The 20,670-nt window shown below is 37.2% G+C and overlaps 1 protein-coding gene across 1 annotated transcript in view; it reads left to right on the top strand.

The window, feature by feature from the left end:
• The window catches only part of LOC137627844 (decapping and exoribonuclease protein-like), a 53,204-nt gene that overhangs the window by 8,475 nt on the left and 24,059 nt on the right, over window positions 1-20,670 (top strand). The window contains exons 2-4 of the mRNA XM_068359256.1: window positions 1-28; window positions 4,329-4,507; window positions 16,223-16,350. The exon at window positions 1-28 is cut by the window's left edge and continues 72 nt beyond it. Of these exons, the coding sequence (XP_068215357.1) occupies window positions 1-28; window positions 4,329-4,507; window positions 16,223-16,350 (335 nt within the window). The remainder of the gene's footprint in view (window positions 29-4,328; window positions 4,508-16,222; window positions 16,351-20,670) is intronic.

Below are 20,670 nucleotides of genomic sequence, written 5' to 3'. Positions count from 1 at the left end.
GGCAAAACAGCAGATGGAATGGAAATCGGTAAGTAATCACTGACGATAGTGAACTTTTTTCACTATTCAAAACCATAATATCTATGTTTGTTCATAATCATCAGTTTTTCATGTCTATCTAATGTTTCAGTTTTTCAGGTCTAACTAATGTTTCAGTTCACTCATTACCAGTGAGTTAGAGATACTGAATCTGATTGAGCAACCCATGAATGTGATAAAAAATTATATTCACAAACTGATAATGTAGGTATTTGAACGACCAAGGTTATCATCAATGAGCAAAAGATTTTAATTGTTAACTACACAGCAGCAATATTTTTTATTTCAAGTAAGAAAGGTTAAAGCACTAATGTCTTCAACCAAAACTCACTGCACCTCTCTGCATTATGATCATAATGCAGATTGGACAGTTACTTGGATTGCACATGTCAATAACAGTCCATGAAATGGTATACGTTACATTTTCCTTCCTGAAATAAACAAAGGGCAAGAAATTTCTTATTTGCTTATCGAGGATTTAATTAGACCATCCATTTAGAGTTGCAGTATCTCCCAAACTATGGGGAGCGCACCCCCAGGGGCCGTGAGGAGTATACAAGTGTGTGGAACCATCTACTAAATTGTTTTATAAGAATGTTGAAATCATTTCAAGAACTTTGAAGCAATGATGTTGAAGGTGTTTGGTCGAAATCTCTTCGCTGTACCTAAAATTAGGAGTGAGTAAGCACTTCGTTTGAATTTTCCCTTATCTTTGTGAAGCACAGTTTTAAGTTCACGTTGTCCGAAGAAAAAAACGCCACAACCAACTTGATTTAGAAAATTAGCTGTATTCCCTGGCATCCTTCAAGCCTAGAATTTCTGATCTTGAGAGAAAGAAAGAGCAGCATCTATCTCGCATCATGGAATTCATGCAGTCAGTTTCTCCATTCGTTCAGAATTCACATTTAGCTTCTGGAACAGTGCTGATTTCGGTTTCAGTTATTTACGTCAATAAGATTTTTACATTTCACTGCTGGGAAATTGAATTATTATTGTGTTATGCCATCATATTTCATTTAATAGTTTACTTCGTTTCAGTGTCTTTACTGGTGTGTCTACCTTTCAATATAATGAGAATTCGATATATTATATAAGGACAATGCCTTCATATTTCATAATTACGTAATTTATGGAACCGTTGATGTGTTTGTTTACGGTTTTATTGTTTATAATGAAAAGTCGAAAAAAAAGGTTTATCTTTTTCTTTTAGTTTATGAAACTATGAATATCATGAAAGCAATAATTTCCAGACTTGTTGTATGCTCATTTTAGTCTCGTGAGTATTTCCAAATATTATACGCCATGTTTAACATTTATTTCTTGGAACTGCAAGTCAATTTTACTAATTTGCTAATTTTTTACTTTTATTTCTTGGAACTGCAAGTCAATTTTACTAATTTGCTAATTTTTTACTTTTATTTTTACTCCCTTCCCTTTGAATCATATTAAAATGCCTCGCTCCTGTATTATTTGTTTCATTCGTTGGATTACAAGCAGAAAGCTGCTTTCCTGCCAAGATACAAATACAAGAAAAATATGTAAAATCATATAAATACAAAAAAAAAAAAAAAGCCGCTGGGTGTATACCTATTCAAGGTCTGACTTTGCCAGGGAAGAAAAAAAAAAAAAGATATAAAATGGCACTGTAAGTTGGTATGTTACGGAAAAAGGCCTTGGTACCAGTGAAAAAAAAAAATAAAGAAGAGAATTTTGGCAGCCTATTACATTTTGTCAAAAAGCCCTCATCCACCCATCCAGAGAAAAGCTCCGGACAATCTACAGAAAAAGAGAATATGAATTACAGATATGAAAATGGTGTAGAATTTTGTAGCCGGCATCATGAATCAAGCCAGTTTTGGAGAACAGAAAAATTCATTGACCTAGGTAAGAGCATGTAAGCGGATGATGGCAGACTGGAAAATGTAGCTACTGGTGACATCAGCAATTGAAGGCTACATTTGATCATTTTGGTATATTTGAGCAGTTATTGCCTAAAACTTTACTGAAATATATATTTGAGACACAGTGTTCCAGAAACACGTTCCACTGACCAATTCACCAGATTAAGTTAATGCTTTTTTCACTCGGATGACACAAGAGTTTCTGCTGACTGGCCAACACCAACCATATTGCGACGACTGTTTGATACCCTTGACAGAGAGGCATTTGTTGACTGAATGCCCCAGTTATAGCATAAAAAAATAGGTATCTGTTTGAGGCTCGGGGTGAAGATGGCAGGTTCATCCTTGCCAAGATCCTAGGACATGATGTGCCGTACAATGCTACTGGAATTATTAAATCTATATCAGAAGCAGGTCTTCTTAATGCTATTTAACTTCTATAACATATTTACTTTTCTGGTTTTAATTGAATATTTTTTTAATCTTTATTTATAATACACGATATCGGCGTCAATAACCTTCGATGTCAGGATGCCAGAGAATTTCAAATCATTCATTCATTCATATCTATTACAGTAAAATAGTGTCTTGTAAGGGTCTTGTATAGTATATATTTACAGTCCAGTAAGTATAAAGGTTCAAAATATATTATTTCATTAATAACAATTTGAGCTGATAGGGAAGTATAAAATTCTGCTAGAATGTTCAAATCACAAGATTACAATGAATGTGAACATAAGTCATGGTACAGTTCAGCTGTAACAGATAGAAAACAGGATTTGACAATGACTTCATCAAAGCATTCTCTCGTTAAGAGGGGTGAAACACACGAGGTCTGCGGCAGAATAAGAGGAATAGCTCCACCTTCTCTTCTTGATACCAGCACCCTCGGAACGCGTGGTAACGACCCTGAGGGCTGGTCCTGCACCCCCTTAAAGCAAGTTCCTATCCTTGGAGGGCAGCAGAGACTGCTGGGTTCCAATATGGGGCGGGGGGAAATGCAGGGGAGAACCCCTGAGCAGCTGGTCTTCCTTGGGAGCATCTCCTCCCTGGGGGTGGCGGAGATACACCGGACTACAGAGGGAGATGCCGCTCTTTAGAGTCCGTAGTGATCCAGAGAAGCTGATGGGCACCCCCTCCATCCAAGGACATGAGCGAGGGCCTCAGAGATGTCAGTGCATGAGGCAGGTCTTCCGGTTGTGGAGAGGTAGCCGCTTCGTCCCATTTCTCTTCAATACCAGGAACCACTTCAATTGAACCCGACGACATCTTCCGCTGCACGTCACCCTGCAACGGAACACCTGGAATGGTTGGTATATGGACAAAAGGAATATCAGTCTCAGCAACAAGCTAAGACCCGGCACACTCTCAACCCCCCCCCCCCCCGGATGGGGACAAGAAAAGATTTGGAAAATGTGGAGAAGCAACATCTCTTGGAAGGAGAACTGTCCTTCTATGTCTTCTTGTTCTTTCTGCTCCCTTCCACGTGGGACAAGACAACACCACACACTTGCGAGTATGTCCCTGGAAAACAAGAGTTGCTGACGTTTGGCCTCCATCAAGCAAAAAATGTTCAAGTACCCACGAAAGGAAAACACACCGACACAACGGACAACGAAAGACATGTCGACCTGTACACAAGTCGACGCCCAATAAATATAATGAGGATCTGTACCCTAGTGCGACCTGACCTGGGGCATGCTGGGAGCTGTCAAATGCGTGATGCTTAGGAAGTTTGGGAGGCCTAAGGGATTTTTTTCTGGTCATATACCAAGATCTCCTGAGAAGGAAGTTCGGGGTAAGTATGTTGCATCAGAACAAATATATTTGGGACATTTTTCTCTGAGAAATTCTTCAGATTAAAATAATGCTGTTTTCGTATTTATTACAGCAAAATAGAATCTTGTACAAGATATATTTACAGTCCAAGTATAAAAGTTTAAATTATATTATTTGATTAAAAAACAATTTGAGGTGATATGAAAGTTTAAATCACAAGTTTACAATGGATATGAATATAAGTCATGGTACAGTTCAGCTATAACAGATAGAAAGCAGTATTTGAAAATGAAATCTTGAAGGATATTGTGATTAAAGTGAAGGGAAAGAGTAACCAACAAAAAGGTAAGAGAATTAAGAGAATTTAGTATATTAAAACCCAATAACCAATGTGTAAGAAAATTCCGTTGGAAGTAAATAAGACTTTCACACAAGAAAAGTAAAAAGGCGCATGAAGTAGAATTCAAATGGCCAGATCTATGAAGTCTTGGTCGAGAACAATGCTGAGAAAGTAGCAGAGAAAAACATGGGTAGCGAGAATTCTTAAATGCCCAGATGAAAACCCTATGCCATAGGAATTGATTGACTGATTGACATCTTCCCTTCCAGATCCAAAAGATGTTTTCCAGATAAAACGTCCTCAGACATACTCGGGTGATGCTGATTTTTTACACAGACCAAATATCCAGGGATGTTATTCCGTGGACTCTGAGAGGGAATTTGGCCATGACAATTCTTTGCTGCACTTTGTTGACACCCAGTATTTACAAGAGGAAGGAAAATTGCAAGTAAGATTAAGTTACTGTACTTTTTTAATTTAACCTATTAATTAAAAGTTTTAATACAATATCAGTTGGGCTCTTTTAGTTTGAGATAGTTTAATAGAAATTTTACTAGAAAACAAGAAACATCACACTAAACTATTTCTCCTGAGTGCAATAAAATTCATGTAAAAACCAAAGAAAATCTACGAGTATTACAACCTGCTCTATGATTGTTCACTAGTAGTAGCCAGCCATTATTTATTTGTTTGGCAGCAGTGACAGTTTTTATTTGCAAAATGCTATGCAAAAGAAGATTTGCGGCAAGAGTTAGATTATGCTATCTTGGATATGTTAAGGAGATGATAAGACAGGAATGTTTTGGGTGTTATGGTTATTTCCGTGCTCACTCGGTGTCTCCTACTAAACATCAAGGTTGCTTATCTCTTGACTTTGATTTTGTTTTGAATCACACTGAGGGCATATCACAAAGGAGCCTTTCCATCAGACGACAGGGTAATGAGGCTGAAGAAGGTCGCGAGACCTTTTCCCAGACGAGAAGAACTCCCAGCCCAGCGGTGGCTATGTCTCCTCGGACACCTATCATCTCTCACCTATCTAGTTCCCAACGGCCACCTCAGGATTCGATCTCTCCAGTGGCGGCTGAAGTCCACCTGGAATCAGGCCCTAGATTTCCCGGACAACTTGATTCACATGGGATCAGGGAAACGGACGGACCTCAAGTAGTGAATGGCAGACGAGGATCTTCTAAAGGGTATTGACCTTCTCGTCCTTCCCCCCGGATATGTTGCTCTTCACAGATGCTTCAAAAGAAGGGTGGGAGGGCCAAATGCTGCACCAAACGACCTCAGGCCTTTGGTCAGAATTCGAAAAGTACCAGCACATCAATCTCTTGGAGATGAGGGCCACCTTCCTGGCCCTTCAACAGTTCCATCAAGTCTGGCACTTGCTCAAAACCTGGCATTCACTCATTCCACCAGTATTATAACAAGCACGGAAACTGCTTTACGAAGTGTGCACATTAAAAATACATGCAACAATTTCATGTGATCCATAAGCACCCTAGCTAAAATAACTTCAGTCCTTTCTTTTAATACTGAAGATTTCCATAGTGAAAGAACTAGCTTTATTGGTTTTAATTTATTACAGCCAGATTCATAATTTGACTGAACTATCCATTTTGCTGCAATGAAACGCTTTACGAGGATTATATAATTTCTCAAGGGTAGTTTAATGGCTGGTTTTTTGGTAAATCTATTGATAACTGGGCAGAAGTCCAACATATTTCAATATTTATACCTTTGGAGTAGAATTGGTCAAGGAGTTCTTTAATTTGTATTATTATCATTCTTATTATTATTATTATTATTATTATTATTATTATTATTATTATTAGTTAAGCTACAACCCTAGTTAGAAAAGCAGAATGCTATAAGCCCGAGGGCTCCAAAAGCGATAATAGCCCTAAGGAAAGGAAATGAAGAAACAGATAGGATAGTGTGCCTTGAATATACCTTGAATCAAGAGAACTTTAACCTAAGACAGTTGAATACCATGGTTCAGAGGCTATGGCACTACACAAGACTTGAGAACAAGGGTTGATTTTATAGTGTTCTTCTTGTAGTAGTTAATCCATTTTTCAATTGATTTAATGTTGTAAGATGTATGCGGAAGGAGAATGTGTATAAAACAAGCCAAACAATTTCGGTGTGTGTAGGCAAAGGAAAATGAGCCATAACCAGTGATACATCTAATTTAATGTATTATCTTGCAAGCCAAGGAACCCAATAGCTCTCTAGTGTTAGTATCTCAACGGGTGGTTCAACTTCAAACAAATCTCAAAGTATGACTGTAGGTACGTTGAGGATAGTGGTTCCTCAATGTACAGCTCTCCGCATTGATACTGATTCTTTAACTATATACAACTCCTTTAAAATTTTAGTTGTTAGTCTTGATTGGTAATTTCCTTTTGGAAAACACATTCAGTCTGTTTCTTCTTCAATTGCACAAAAAATGGGTCATTGAGAAAGTCTTTTAAGATTTTTGGTGATCAATCTATCCTGAATACATGTTTTAATTCTTTTATTCTACATTGTTTCAAGTATTGTTCTACTATCTGGTCTTTAGCTCCCCACTCTCATACTAATTTGTGAAAAAAAAACTTGTGGTGTATTAAATTTCTTATTCCTGATCTTGATATTGATATCTGGCACTATCATTCTGTTAGTTCTTTAAGCATGTCACATAAGATTTTTCATAATTCTGACCATCCTTTACATTCGGATCTTCCCAAACTGTGCCATCAGTTAATTCTGACAATCATGCTTTCTCCATTATAAAGCCCAGCACTATACAGTATTCTAGGTTTTATTCCAGCTGTGACCACATTGTGGAATGATCATATGATTAGCCTGGTGAATCGCTGGAACTGAAGGAGTTCAAATTTGCAGTGAATGATTCAATATTTAACAAGTTGACACAAGTCTCTTCATATATTATATATGACAACTCTGTTTTAATGTTGTTACTGATCTTAAGATATATATTTTTACTCGATCCTTCTTATAAAACTGTTTCTATTCCTTACTGGGCTATTTTCCCTGTTGAAGCCCTTGGAGTTCTGGCATCCTGCTTTTCCAACTAGGGCTGTATCTTATTTAACTAGTAGATGATGATGCTAATACTAAAAATAAATTGTGTTACTTCATTGGATCAGATTATCTGAAGTAGATTTCGATGGAAGCCAATTTTTGTTTTGTGGTGTGGGGACCTTTAAAAGGTAAACCATTATGATTGACTGATTTTGAGGTTTCTCGCATCCTGACATCTAAGGTCAATGACGCTGATATCATTTGTTATAAAGAATAAAAGGAAATTCAATTAAAAAAATAAAGGCAAAGATGTCCTTGTAAAAGTTAAATAGCTTTCAGAAAACCTGCTTCTGAAATAAATCTAAAAGTACTGCTAACATGGTACGACACATTATGTCCAAGAATCTTGGCAAGAATGAACCTGCCATCTTCACCTCAAGCCTCAAACAGATATCTATGTCTTAAGGTGCTAAAAGTGAGGCATTTGGTCAACAAGTGCCTCACGGTCAGGGGTACCAAACAGTCATCGCAATATAGCTGGTGTTGCCCAGTTATCAACAACTTTTATGTCAACCAAGTGTGACCAATGTAGAGACAGCACAGTAATTTTCCAGTTTTGGGGCATTACGTTATACCTCCAAGAAGATATAACATTCATTATTTCTCTCATCTTATTTCCATCTAAAATATCACAATGGTGTTATTATCATTATTATTATCATTTTTTTTTATTATTATTACTTGCTAAGCTGCTATCCTAGTTGGAAAAGCAGGATGCTATGAGCCCAGGGGCTCCAACAGGGAAAATAGCCCAGTGAGGACAGGAAACAAGGAAAAATAAAATTTTTAAGAAGAGTAACATTAAAATAAATATTCCGATATAAACTACAAAAAAGAAACAAAACAAGGGGAAGAGAAACAAGACAGAACAGCGTGCCCGAGTGTACCTTCAAGCAAGAGAACTTTGATTTTGGAGTGTCCTCCAAGAGGAGCTGCTGACCATAGCTAAAGTGTCTTCTACCCTTGATAAGAGGAAAGTGGCCACTGAACAATTACAGTTCATTAGCCCCTTGGGTGAAGAAGAATTATTTGGTAATATCAGTGTTGTCAAGTGTATGAGGACAGAGGAGAATAAGTAAAGAATAGGATAGATTATTTGCTGTGTGTGTATGTGTAGGCAAAACGGAAAATGAGCCCTAACCAGAGAGAAGGATCCAATGTAGTACTGTCTGGACAGTCAAAAGGCCCCATAACTCTCTAGCGGTAGTATCTCAACGGGTGGCTAGTGCCCTGGCCAACCTAGTACCTATGTAAAAAAATCATTACATAAAATGGGATACCTTTTTGGTAGCAACTCGGCTGCAGCATTCATTGCAAGTAAATCTGCCTTCTCATTCCCAGACACACCTACGTGTGCTGGACCGAACAAAAATGAACTGTTTTACCTCACAGCCAACTAATGAAGAGCCACTCTAAAATCTGTAAAACTAAAGGGTTACAGGACTTGAAAACTTCTAAAGCTTGTACGACACTTCTTGCATCACTAAAGAGGTAAAAGTGCCATCCTCTTTTAATATTTTTTCAATAGCGGTTAGTATGCCATATAGTTCGTCAGTAAATATAAAACTTACAAGATGAAGTGCACCTCTACAATTAATGGCATTACTGTATCAAACATATCGAATGCCAGCATCAGATTTAGAGCCATCAGTATATATATAAAAGTCGATTCCCTATGTTCTGCAACAAGTTCCATTAAAAGAGACCTGGCTTCAAAGTCAATCATATTCTTTTTATACCAGTAAAATATTTACAAAAAGATATCTCTGATAATTTCAATGGAGAGGAGTTGATGATATCCTAAATGGAAGCACCTTACTTCTAGCTATATCATGACTGTTTACTAATTGTTTTACCCAAAAACCATAAGGTTGAAAAGATTTTGGGTGCATTTTAAAATATCTAAAATGCCTTACAAAGTTTACAATCTGATAGGCTAAAGAATTAGGAAGTCTTTGCAACTTAATCAATACCGAAAAACAGAAGACTTTCGGTAAAGGTCCAAAGTTAATTCTCCAGCATCAACAAGACTTGGGATAGATGAAGTTGGAAAGGTTCCTGTGGCCAATCTGATACTAATATGGTGTATAGAATCTACACTGAGGAGTATATTTCACACCCATAACCAATTTTTGAAAAAAATCAAGGCCTTGTTCAACTTTAAGATAGTTTAGCAGTCTGCCCCAATGATGTATGGGACAAAACTTTTAAAATATTCAGAGCCATAGGACATTTTACAAATCTAGCTTCACTTGCATATGGGATCCAATAACCTTTCATGTACATGTCAGGGTCAGGATGTACACCCCCAATACGACAGAAATGGACAACAATTTTGCTTGTTAAAAACTTAAATCCATTCATATCAGCCCAATGAATAATTTTGTAAATTGAGATTTGTAGTTTTCTCTCAACCATTGTCATTCTAGCTCCAGAAAATGATATGGAGAGATCTAGAGAAAATATCTTGGGGAATAACAGATAATATCCATTAGTGGTAATGCAAATAAGGATACACTTAGCACACTACCCTGGGGAACTCCTCATTTCTGACATTCCTCTCTGACAGCTTCACCCACTCTAACCTGAAAAAAAAAATTCTTTGTGAAACAAACGATTGAATGCCTTTTTCTAAATCCACACTGCATAGGTGATAAAATACCTTTCTTCTCCAGGTACCACATTAGTCTTGCATTGACCATCTTCTCCATGATTTTACATAAACAAGATGTCAATGCTATTGGTCGATAGCTTGCTGCTAAAAACCTATCCTTACCCGGTTTTAAAAACCTGAAATAATGGCTAGTTCACAAACACTTTGATAAATATGACCATGCCATATTATGTTAACAATGCACCAAATAAATAACTTGGTATTAAGAGGTACATATTTAATCATTGCATATGGAATTCCATTAGGTCCAGGGGCTGTAGCATTGCCAAGTAGCAAGAGCCTAATTAAAGTACCTTTCAGTAAAAGGGGCATTTTAAGATTCCTCCTTCTATACTGGTGACCAGGAGCTGCTTCACACTTACATGTTACATTGGAGAAATGATCGGCCAAGGCATCGTAACCTCAGCTGATCCAGTCACATACTGACCATTTGCTTTCAACAATGGCGGTGGGTTAGGGTAAATTTGCCTGCTATCTCTTTTACTTTCCTCCATTCAGAAAATGGAAGTGTTTTACGGTTGACTGAGGAAACAAAAGATATCCAAGACTGGTGCCTAGCTTCTTTCATGGCATAATGGAACCATACTCCACAATTTTTGTATATTATCAAATTCTCCTTTGTAAAGCATTCTAGTCAAAGATTTTCTTGTGGGCCTGTGCAAGGCTGTTAGATCTGAAGACCACCCGGGGAATGGTCACTGTTTGAATAACGCTGTGGTTTTGGGAATCAAATTGACTCCTGCTATATGGAGAGTTCCATTCATTAAGTCTAAGGCCTCATCAGCAATTTCAAACTGTACTACATTCCCTTGAATTTCACTTAGCACCGGAAATCTATCCCAGTGTGCCTTGTAAAGTTGGATTATTGTTGGCGTTTATAAAAACTGGTGCATGATCAATAGGATGCCAATCATCTAATGTTCTCCAATCCGAATCAGGAGGACAGTTAGAGTTTGCAATTGAAAGGTCAATGCATAATCAGGTATCTGTCTGGACATGAAAGTGTATGGGCTCTCCTGTATTAAGGTGTTCTATATCTTCCTTCTCCACAACTTATGATATAATATTACCCCATGCATTTGCTAAAACATTACCACATAAAGCATGTCTACCATTTAAATCTCCAAGTAAGAGAAAAGGTTGAGAGAGTTGTTGAATCACCTCTACTGAATTCATCATACTAAATGTTATCATGTGGGGGGGAGCAAGTAAACAGAGCAAATTGTGTATTTTCTACTTACAGTATATCTATTTGTACAACCACTGCCTGCAAAGGCGTACAAATAGACAAAGATATTTGGGGAATATCTCGACGGACATATATAAGACTTCCGCCATGGCTCCCTGCTTGTTGATTACATGGTGTCATATAGCTAACATACTCTCAAAGACAAGGAGCATTATTATCAGGCTTGTTCTCCTGTAGACATACAGTTATATGGGAGTGTTCATGAATGAGGAATTTAAGTTATTCATATTTACCCCTTTAACCCTGACAATTCAAAACATCATATCTATTTGATGTCATAACTTTGTTCTAGATGCATGGAGGTGAGAGAGATAAAGGTCTCTCTCTTTTCCGATTAAAGGGTGACGAGTTATCAGGTTTCAGCATTTTTCCCGCTACAGGTGCACCTGATAACTGTTTTAAGCAAAACCTCCATCAAATCCGGCAAAAATAAAGCCTAAGAGAGGTTAGCACTATACTTTATGATGGGGGACAAAGGTTTTAAAAGAGGTGGACAAATCATTAAGAGGCAATATTCTTGCCCCATCATGCAGCATGTTACCAGGAGAACTACTGGCAGTAACAGGTGTGCTGGATGTCTCCTGCGGCATTTTTCCTCCTGATTTCAATGCCATTGTATAGCTTGTTGATTTATTCAATAGTTTCTTGGCATGTCCTACACTTATACGTTCAATATTGAATTTATTGAGGTCAGCTTCTTCTAACTTATATTGCTGGCAACTCTTGTCAGTAGATTTATCATTCAATTTGCAGTTTAAACACCTAGCCTCAAGTGTATACTCTTCATGGTAATGTTTAGAGCAAGTGTTACAATTCTTTAATTTTTGCAAACTTTAAAAGAATGCCCAAATCTAAAACAGTTAAAACATTGCAGTGGCTTCTGTTTAAATGATTGAACTTTGATCCTTGCATTTTCAATGTCACTGTTGATTGACTGATTTAAAGTTTTCAGGCATCCTGACGTCTAAGGTCATGACGCTGATATCATTTATCTTATATAAAAATTAATAGAATATTCCATTAAAACCATAAAATTTGAATGTCATCAGAGAAGTTAAGTATTTTTCAGAAGACCTGATTCTGAAATAAATCTAAAAATACCGCTCGCATAGTAGGACACATCATTTCCAAGAATCTTAACAAGGATGAACCTGCCATCCTCACCTCGAGCCTCGAACAGATATCTATTTCTTAAGTTATTATAATTAAGGCATTCGACAAGCAAATGCCTCACGATTAAAGGTACTAAACAGTCGTTGCAGTAAAGTTGGTGTTGGGCCTTCAGCAGAAACTCGTGTGTCAACTAAGTGTGACCAATACCAAGACGTCAAAGAGTCATCTCCCATTTTCGGGGCATCATGTTATACCTCCAACGAGATATGACACTTGCTACTTCTCTCATTCTATTGCCATCTAGACTATCCCAGTGCGATTGCCATCTATTACAAAACAATTTCTTGATGTTAGGTAGGAAATCATTAAAGGGAAAGGGATACCTTCTTGGTAGGAACTCTGATGCAGCATTCTTCGCCAGTAAATCTGCCTTCTCATTCCCAGACACACCTACATGTGCTGGAACCCAACAAAATCGAACCATTATACCTTTCCGTCCAATAATAAACCCATTCTAAAATCTTTAAAACTAGAGGGTTACTAGAATTAAAAACTTCTAAAGCTAGAACACTCCTTGCATCACTAAAAATTGTAAAATTACCCTCCTTTTCCAACGCTATTTTCTCAATAGCGGTTAGTACGCCATACAGTTTGGTAGTATATATGGAAACTGTTAGAGGAAGTGCACCTCTACAATTAAAAAAAAATACTATGTACTCCAAATCCAACACCAGCATCAGATTTGGAGCCATCAGTATATATATATAAGTTCACCCAAAAGCCATAAGGTTGAGAAGATTTCGGGTGCAGCTCAAAGTATATTGAGTGCCTTACAAGGCTTTTAGTCTGAAAGGCTAAAGAATTAGGGAGTCTTTGCAATCTAAACAAATACCGAATAATAAAAGACATTCGGTAAAGGTCTAGAGGCAAATCTCCAGCATTAACAAGGAGACTTGGGATAGGTGAGGTTCTAAACGCTCCTGTTAACAATCTAATACCAGCATGATGTATTGAATCTAATATTTTTAACCGGCTTGGGGTGGCTGAGGAGTATATTTCTCATCCATAACTAATTTTGGAAAAAATCAAGGCCTTGTATAATTTTAAAATAGTATTGTGATCTGGCCTTCATGATATATGGGACAATACTTTTAAAAGATTCAGAGCCTCAAGACATTTAGCTTTTAATGCTTTTAAGTGGGAAACCCATGTAACCCTACAATCAAATATCAAACCTAAAAATTTAGCTTCACTTACACGTGGGATCCGTTGACCTTTAATGTATATATCCGGGTCTGGATGTACTCCCCGGATACGACAGAAATGGTCAATAGTAGTTTTACTTGTCGAGAACTTAAATCCATTCATATCGGCCCACTGGATAATTTTGTCAATTGAGAGTTGTATTTTTCTCTCAACCATTGTCATTCTAGCTCTAGCAAATGATATGGAGAGATCATCCACAAATAATGTTGAGAGAAAATCCCGGGGAATGACTGAGGATATCCCATTAATTGCTAGTGCAAACAGGGTTACACACAGCACACTACCCTGAGGAACTCCTTCTTCCTAGCATTTACTCTCTGATAGAGTTTCCCCAACTCTCACTTGAAAAACTATGTGAAAGAAATGACTGAATAAATACCGGTAGCTCTCCTCTTAATTCAAACTCATGAATTCTTTAAAGTATACCGTATCTCCATGTTGTATCATATGCCTTTTCAAGGTCAAAAAAGACTGTCACATGGTGCTGTTTGGAAGCAAAGGCTTTACAAATAGAGGACTCAAGTCGTATCAACACATCAGTCGTAGAGATAATTTTTCTGGATCCATATTGAATCAGTGATAAAATAACCTTCTTTTCAAAGTACCACATCAGTCTCACATTGACCATCTTCTCCATGATTTAACATAAACAAGATTTCAATGCAATAGGTCGGTAGTTTGCTGCTAAAAACTTGTCCTTACCGGGTTTTAAAAAGGCTAAAATAATGGCTAGTTCCCAAACACCTGGATAACTATGATCATGCCATATTCTATTAATAATGCTTAAAATAAACAGCTTTGTATTAAAAGGTACATGTTTAATCATTGCATATGGAATTCCATCGGGTCCAGGGGCTGGATCGTTACACATAGCAAGTGCAGAATCAAATTCTCTTTCAGTAAAAGGAGAATTGTATGACCCTTCCTTTCTTGTTTCAAAATTTAAAACTATCTTTACTTCAATGCTCCTATACTGGTGACCAGGAGCTGCTTCACACTTACATGATACATTTGAAAAATTATCAGCCATCAATGTCAGTGTGGAAAGGCACATCACCATCCTGAAAAGTTAGGATAATCATTAATGTTCTAGATACTTTATGCACTTTCCAAAGTGTTAATGGACACACACAGCCAGTATCTCCTCTTCCGTATATTCATACGTTTCTATTAAAAACTACTCCTCTTCCATAGCTAAAGTTTAGATGGGGTTTGACAACCAACTTTATATCATAGCTATTTGTCTTTAAATTGGATAATGTAATGGATTGTGTATATGACTTGGCATGTATGAGGAAACTATTCTTTCCATACCAAGATATATTATATCTCCAGGTGCGATCATTCTTACTTTCTTCTGAAGAAATTTACAGATCCTAAAATAATTTCCTATACCCCTACTGATTGAGCAACAAGCTATATTGGTGGTTTTGGCGTTCTCTTGGAAGGCACAACCATCTCTACTTCTCTATTAATCCATTCTACAGGTTTGTATAAGTCTAAATCCTTGGGTACCACATAACACAGCACCCTAGATGATCATATTAATGATTTGGATATAAATTACATTACATATTGCATTAAATGCTTCATCATGAGTGTTAAAATAGATATCCAAGAATCTCATTTGTCATCTTCAAGTCTCATTCTTATCTCTCTGATTAAGCCGTAGCATTCAAATACCTTTTATAGCATATCATAATCTGTATCTAATGAAATTTGGGTATCGTACAGGATTTTCAATTTTCCTGTGTTGCCCAAATTACTTTATTTTCAAGTATCGAAAAAGTGGTCCTTTTTAGTTCTGAAGTCGTCAACAGTATTATCTTTAAATGAATAGCCAGAGGTGGTCAACAGTGCCGGGGGGGGGGGGTGGAAAGACTGTCAGCATATCCAAATGATGTGAAGTCCTTTTGCGAAGGCTCCATAGTCAAGGAGGATTTTTTGGGGTGGTTGTTGTTTGGTTGCTTTACCTGGTTGAGAATATTAAGAAAGTATACGTTAAGAGAGGAAATTTGCATTCTCCACTATCGGCACAGCGAGAGTATACTTCCCAGATGGTCCACTCCTTGCCCTACCCATGGGATGGCGCCAAAACAAATATAGAGGCACAGGTGTAAACTAAACCCGCTTGTTAGAACTGAGACTAAGAAAATATGGAATAATCCTCCCCATACCTGTAATGATGGGCTTCTGGCCAGAAGCCAAGAGTCTTACCTCAAGGACTGGATCCCCACCATATTCCGATGACCCAACCCTTGAGAATGGTTCAGCCAGAAAAGGCCCAAACCATCTTTGGGATGGCTTAGATCATCCAATACTCACACATACAGCTTTGAATGCAAATACCTCCCACCTGTGATCCCTTCTCCCATTCATCTAATAACAAATGTGGAAATATCCCCACCATTTAAGAAGCTAAATATAAAAATAAACAAATAAACATATGAACAAAAAGTATATATTAAGATAAGGAAAATATTACTCATGGTGTTTAGACAGCAATACTCAAGAAAGCTTATAAAATTAGGTCAAATTAATGTTGAGAAGCGGAAATAGATGAGAAATTTAGATTCAAACTGGGAGAACAATTTATTCAAGTTCGAGAGCCCTCTTGCCCGTCACAATATCTTAACATGAAACCAATATCTTCTGTTGAAGCATAATGACTTTATCAATGCATTCTCTCATTTAGGGGACAAACTATTATGAGCTTTGTTGAGTCATACAGAGGCCAAGTACTGTACTGGATTATTCATTTTTTCTAGGTGCAATTGGATCTAAATAGAGGTCGGGACAAACACAACATGTATACAGGAATCCATATAATAAACTTTCAGGGCTTCTTGAATTGGATCCTCAACAACCAGGAATGTGCCAGAGAATCTTCGGAGAGGTAAGATATAATTTTCATTAAGTTTGACTTTAAAAGTAGAAATCTTTGTCTAGCACATTAAGAATATTCAAACCTTTTTCTTTAACTGTAAAATATGCAGAACCATGCTGGAAAAATTTATGACGTGTCCAGCATTCTTTATTTATGAATGTGGATAAGGAGGGGAAGTACTGTAATGGTAATCCAAAAGATAACATATGGGGTTTCATTTTGAGAGATTATATTTATTGTATGTAAATAATGCTACAACATTAATATATATATTGCAGAAAACAAACAAATCTCTTCATAACATTAGACTATGGTTTCATTTTAATTTTGGGATTAAACCACAAAATTTTACAAATGTAAATAGTACTTCTCTTAGATAAATAAACCTTCACATATACAGTATATATAGGTATCTTCAAACACAAAGTTGCTTCAGTAATGGAAGATAGTTAACATGAGTGAGGTGAGCGCAGGGAGGGGAGGAGTTCCTGGCAACTAATTAGACTGAACCATCACTATTCCTTTGGCTACAGAAATATATGCACTATTAGACGTGGGACATTATGTATAAGGCAAGAGGTTTGTTTTTTATATCTAGGAAAAATCATATTGAAGTAATAATTGCAGTTTGTTCCAACAAGGTATTTACAAACTGCCTTATTTATACTGTATAAAACACTTTCACATCAGGTGGAAGGTATTGTCTTAGAACAGTGGGATTGCACCTTTTTTTTTTTGTATGAACAGTCTGTGTATGATATGGCAAAGATTGCATAGCTGAGTCAGGTAACACAAAGAAATATTAGTTTGGTGGCCATGTAGCTAAGCAGGGGAAGGGTGAATCACGAAATTTCCTACATTACAAGGCATATGCTACTTCAAGTCTGGTATATTCTATTAAAAACAATTCCCAATGAACAGTAGATCTAATCTGTTGTTAATAGGAAGGGTGAGAGACATTCTTCTACTCATAAACTTTCAATGAATACTACTTAATCCTAATGCAACAACAATTGTCTGTGGACTATGAGCTGAGAGTGGGACACGGAAATCTCCCAAAGATAATGTGGTTTCTCGCTATGTCAAGATCTAGAAAATCACAATTTTGTGGTCTACATAGCAATTCCATTGCCCAGCTCAGCAACAGTCAGTCTATGAGAATGCTATTAGTTATCAAGATTTTGGGTGGGGTTGAACCAAAAGAACTGCTCATGAACTTTTTCTTCTTTGGCAATATATGCAAGTTGTCTACATCATAAGCCATGCGTGGCATTATCCAAACATTATCTAAAGGGGTAATAAATTATTTTTCATACAAAACAGATGAAATTGCTTACAGTGATTCTGATGAACTTTTGAAAGATGAAAGAGAACTGCCTGGTGAGAGATATTCTAGTTCAAGGTATTCTTGAAGTGACAGTGATTTATATGAAACTGAACGAGTGAGTTTAAGACAAGGAGAATGAACTGTGTATCAGGTGCCTTAAGTCATTCATCCACTAGCGTTTGATGCATCAACCCTCCTTGCTTTGGTATAGTCACTCCTTACAAAACTTGCACTAGCAAGTTTTGAGCCTCGAACACCAGTTTAAAAACGAAACCTTGACCACCAGTTTAAGGACAAGCATCATGAAGACAAGGTAATATACCGGGTGATCACTTCTGAATAGCGTAAAGAAACTCATGCTACCAATTCACATGAATCTGAGGTGTCACTAGAGATAGTTACACTGTAAAGGGGGATGAGGGCCTGCCTCCCTTGAAATGCCCATACAAGGGAATAGTCAGGAGGATACTAAGCAACCATATCTCCCAAACCTTTGTACGAGGATTTGTCCAGAACATGAATACAAGCTCTCTGCTCCTCCTTTTCCAGGAATTACTCCAAGACCATTCACAGGTTAAGGAATGAGTTTTCTTTTTTTTCATGCCCTTCTCCTACCATGACTCATATCTGTTCTCTATGGTGGAGGATATGGTCAAGGCAAGCTTCTCAAAATTTTTTGGAATTGCCAGTATACCAGCAGAACATCACATTATGGGATCACTCCTTAATGGGATAAGATCTTTTATTATAAAGAACTCTACTATCACATTCTTTTGTCGCATCTCAGGCATGATTGTGTGCTGATGAAGGGCACTAAGCAACATTGTTTACACAACTTGTGCCCTGGGTTTACAAGTAAAATCACTCGTGTCATGGCTAGAGAGTATCACGAGTATATAGTGAAATTGCAGTAAATTACATTTCTAGTATTGACCACCCACAAACTTAAAAGTTGATTGATTGATTGATTTAAAGTTTTCAGGCATCCTGCCATCTAGGGTCATTGACGCCGATATTTATTTTATATAAAAATCATTAGAATATTCAATTAAAACCATAAAAGTTGAATGTCATTACAGAAGTTAAATAGTTTTCAGTAGACCTGCTTCTTAAATAAATCTAAAAATGCCGCTCGCATAAAAGGAAACATCATATCCAAGAATATGGGTAAGGATGAACCTGCCATCCTCACCTCGAGCCTCAAACAGATATCTTTTTCTTAAGTTATCATAATTAGGCCATTCGGTCAAAAAATGCCTCACTGTTAAAGGAACTAAACAGTTGTCGCAATATGGTTGGTGTTGGCCCTCCAGCAGAAACTCGTGTGTCAACCTAGTGTGACCAATCCGGAGACGACAAAGAGTAGTCTCCCATTTTCGGGGCATCATGTTATACCTCCAAGGAGATATGACATTTGTTACTTCTCTCATTCTATTGCCATCTAAACTATCCCAGTGCTGTGGCCATTTATTAACAAACAATTTCTTGATGTTAGGTAGGAAATCATTACAGGGAATGGGATAGCTTCTTGGTAGCTACTCTGGTGCCGCATTCTTCGCCAGTAAATCTGTGTTCTCATTCCCAGACACACCTACATGTGCTGGAACCCAACCAAATAGAACCATTATACCTCTCTGTCCAATAATAAAAAGCCATTCTAAAATCTTTAAAACTAGAGGGTTACTAGAATTAAAAACTTCTAAAACTTGAAGAACACTTCTTGCATAACTAAAAATTGTAAAATTACCTTCCTTTTCCAACGCTATTTTCTCAATACCGGTTAGTATGACAAACAGTTCGACAGTAAATATGGAAGCTATTAGAGACAGTGCAAATCTACAATTAAAACCATTACTAAGTACTCTAAATCCAACGCCAGCATCAGATTTGGAGCCATTAGTATATATAAAAGTCAATCCCCTATGTTCTGCAACATGTTCCATAAAAAGAGACCTGGATTCTAATTCAGTCATAATCTTCTTAACTCCAAAAAAGTATTTACAAAACGATACCTCAGGTAATTCCCATGGAGGCATTGATGATACCTTAAACGGGAACACCTTAATTCTAGTCATATCAAGACTGTTTAATAATTGTTTCACCCAAATGCCATAAGGTTGAGGAGATTTTGGGTGCAACTCAAAGTATGTTGTAGCGTGAGTGCGTGGGTTTGTTGCATTGTGGGTGTGTCTGTCATATTGAGTTGCCAAATTTTCTTTCAAATGCCTTACAAGGCTTGCAGAAAGATGAAGAATTAGGGAGTGTTTGCGATCTAAACCAATACCAAATATTAGGAGACAATCGCTAAAGGTCTAGAGGCAACTCTCCAGCATCAACAAGGAGACATGGGATAGGTGAGGTTCTAAATGCTCCTGTGGACATTCTAATACCAGCATGATGTATTGAATCTAATATTTTTAACCGGCTTTGGGTGGCTGAGGTACTCCTCAGCCACCCCAAGCCAGTTAAAAGTATTTCACAATCATAACTAATATGGGAAAAAAATTAAGGCCTTGTATAATCTTAAAATAGTATTGCCTTCTGCCCCCCGTGATGTATGGGACAATACTTTTAAAAGATTCAGAGCCCCAAGACATTTAGCTTATAACACTTCCAAATGAGAAACCCATGTAGCCTACAATCAAATATCAAACCTAAAATTTTAGCTTCACTTACATATGGGATCCGTTGACCTTTAATGTATATATCCAGGTCTGGATGTACTCCCCGGATACGACAAAAATGGATGATAGTAGTTTTGCTTGTCGATAACTTAAATCCATTCATATCGGCTCACTGGATAATTTTGTCAATTGAGAGTTGTATTTTTCTCTCAACCATTGCCATTCTAGCTTCAGCAAATGATATGGAGAGATCATACACAAATAATGTTGAGAGAACATCCCGGGGAATGGCTGAGGATATCCCAATAATTGCTAGTGCAAACAGGGTTACACTAAGCACAATACCCTGAGGAACTCCTTCTTCCTAGCATTTTCTCT

Source organism: Palaemon carinicauda, chromosome 35, assembly GCF_036898095.1.
Source record: "Palaemon carinicauda isolate YSFRI2023 chromosome 35, ASM3689809v2, whole genome shotgun sequence".
Classification (NCBI taxonomy): domain Eukaryota; kingdom Metazoa; phylum Arthropoda; class Malacostraca; order Decapoda; family Palaemonidae; genus Palaemon; species Palaemon carinicauda.
The sequence above is the reverse complement of the archived record's forward strand: the minus strand, read 5'-3'. Positions and strand labels throughout refer to the sequence as shown.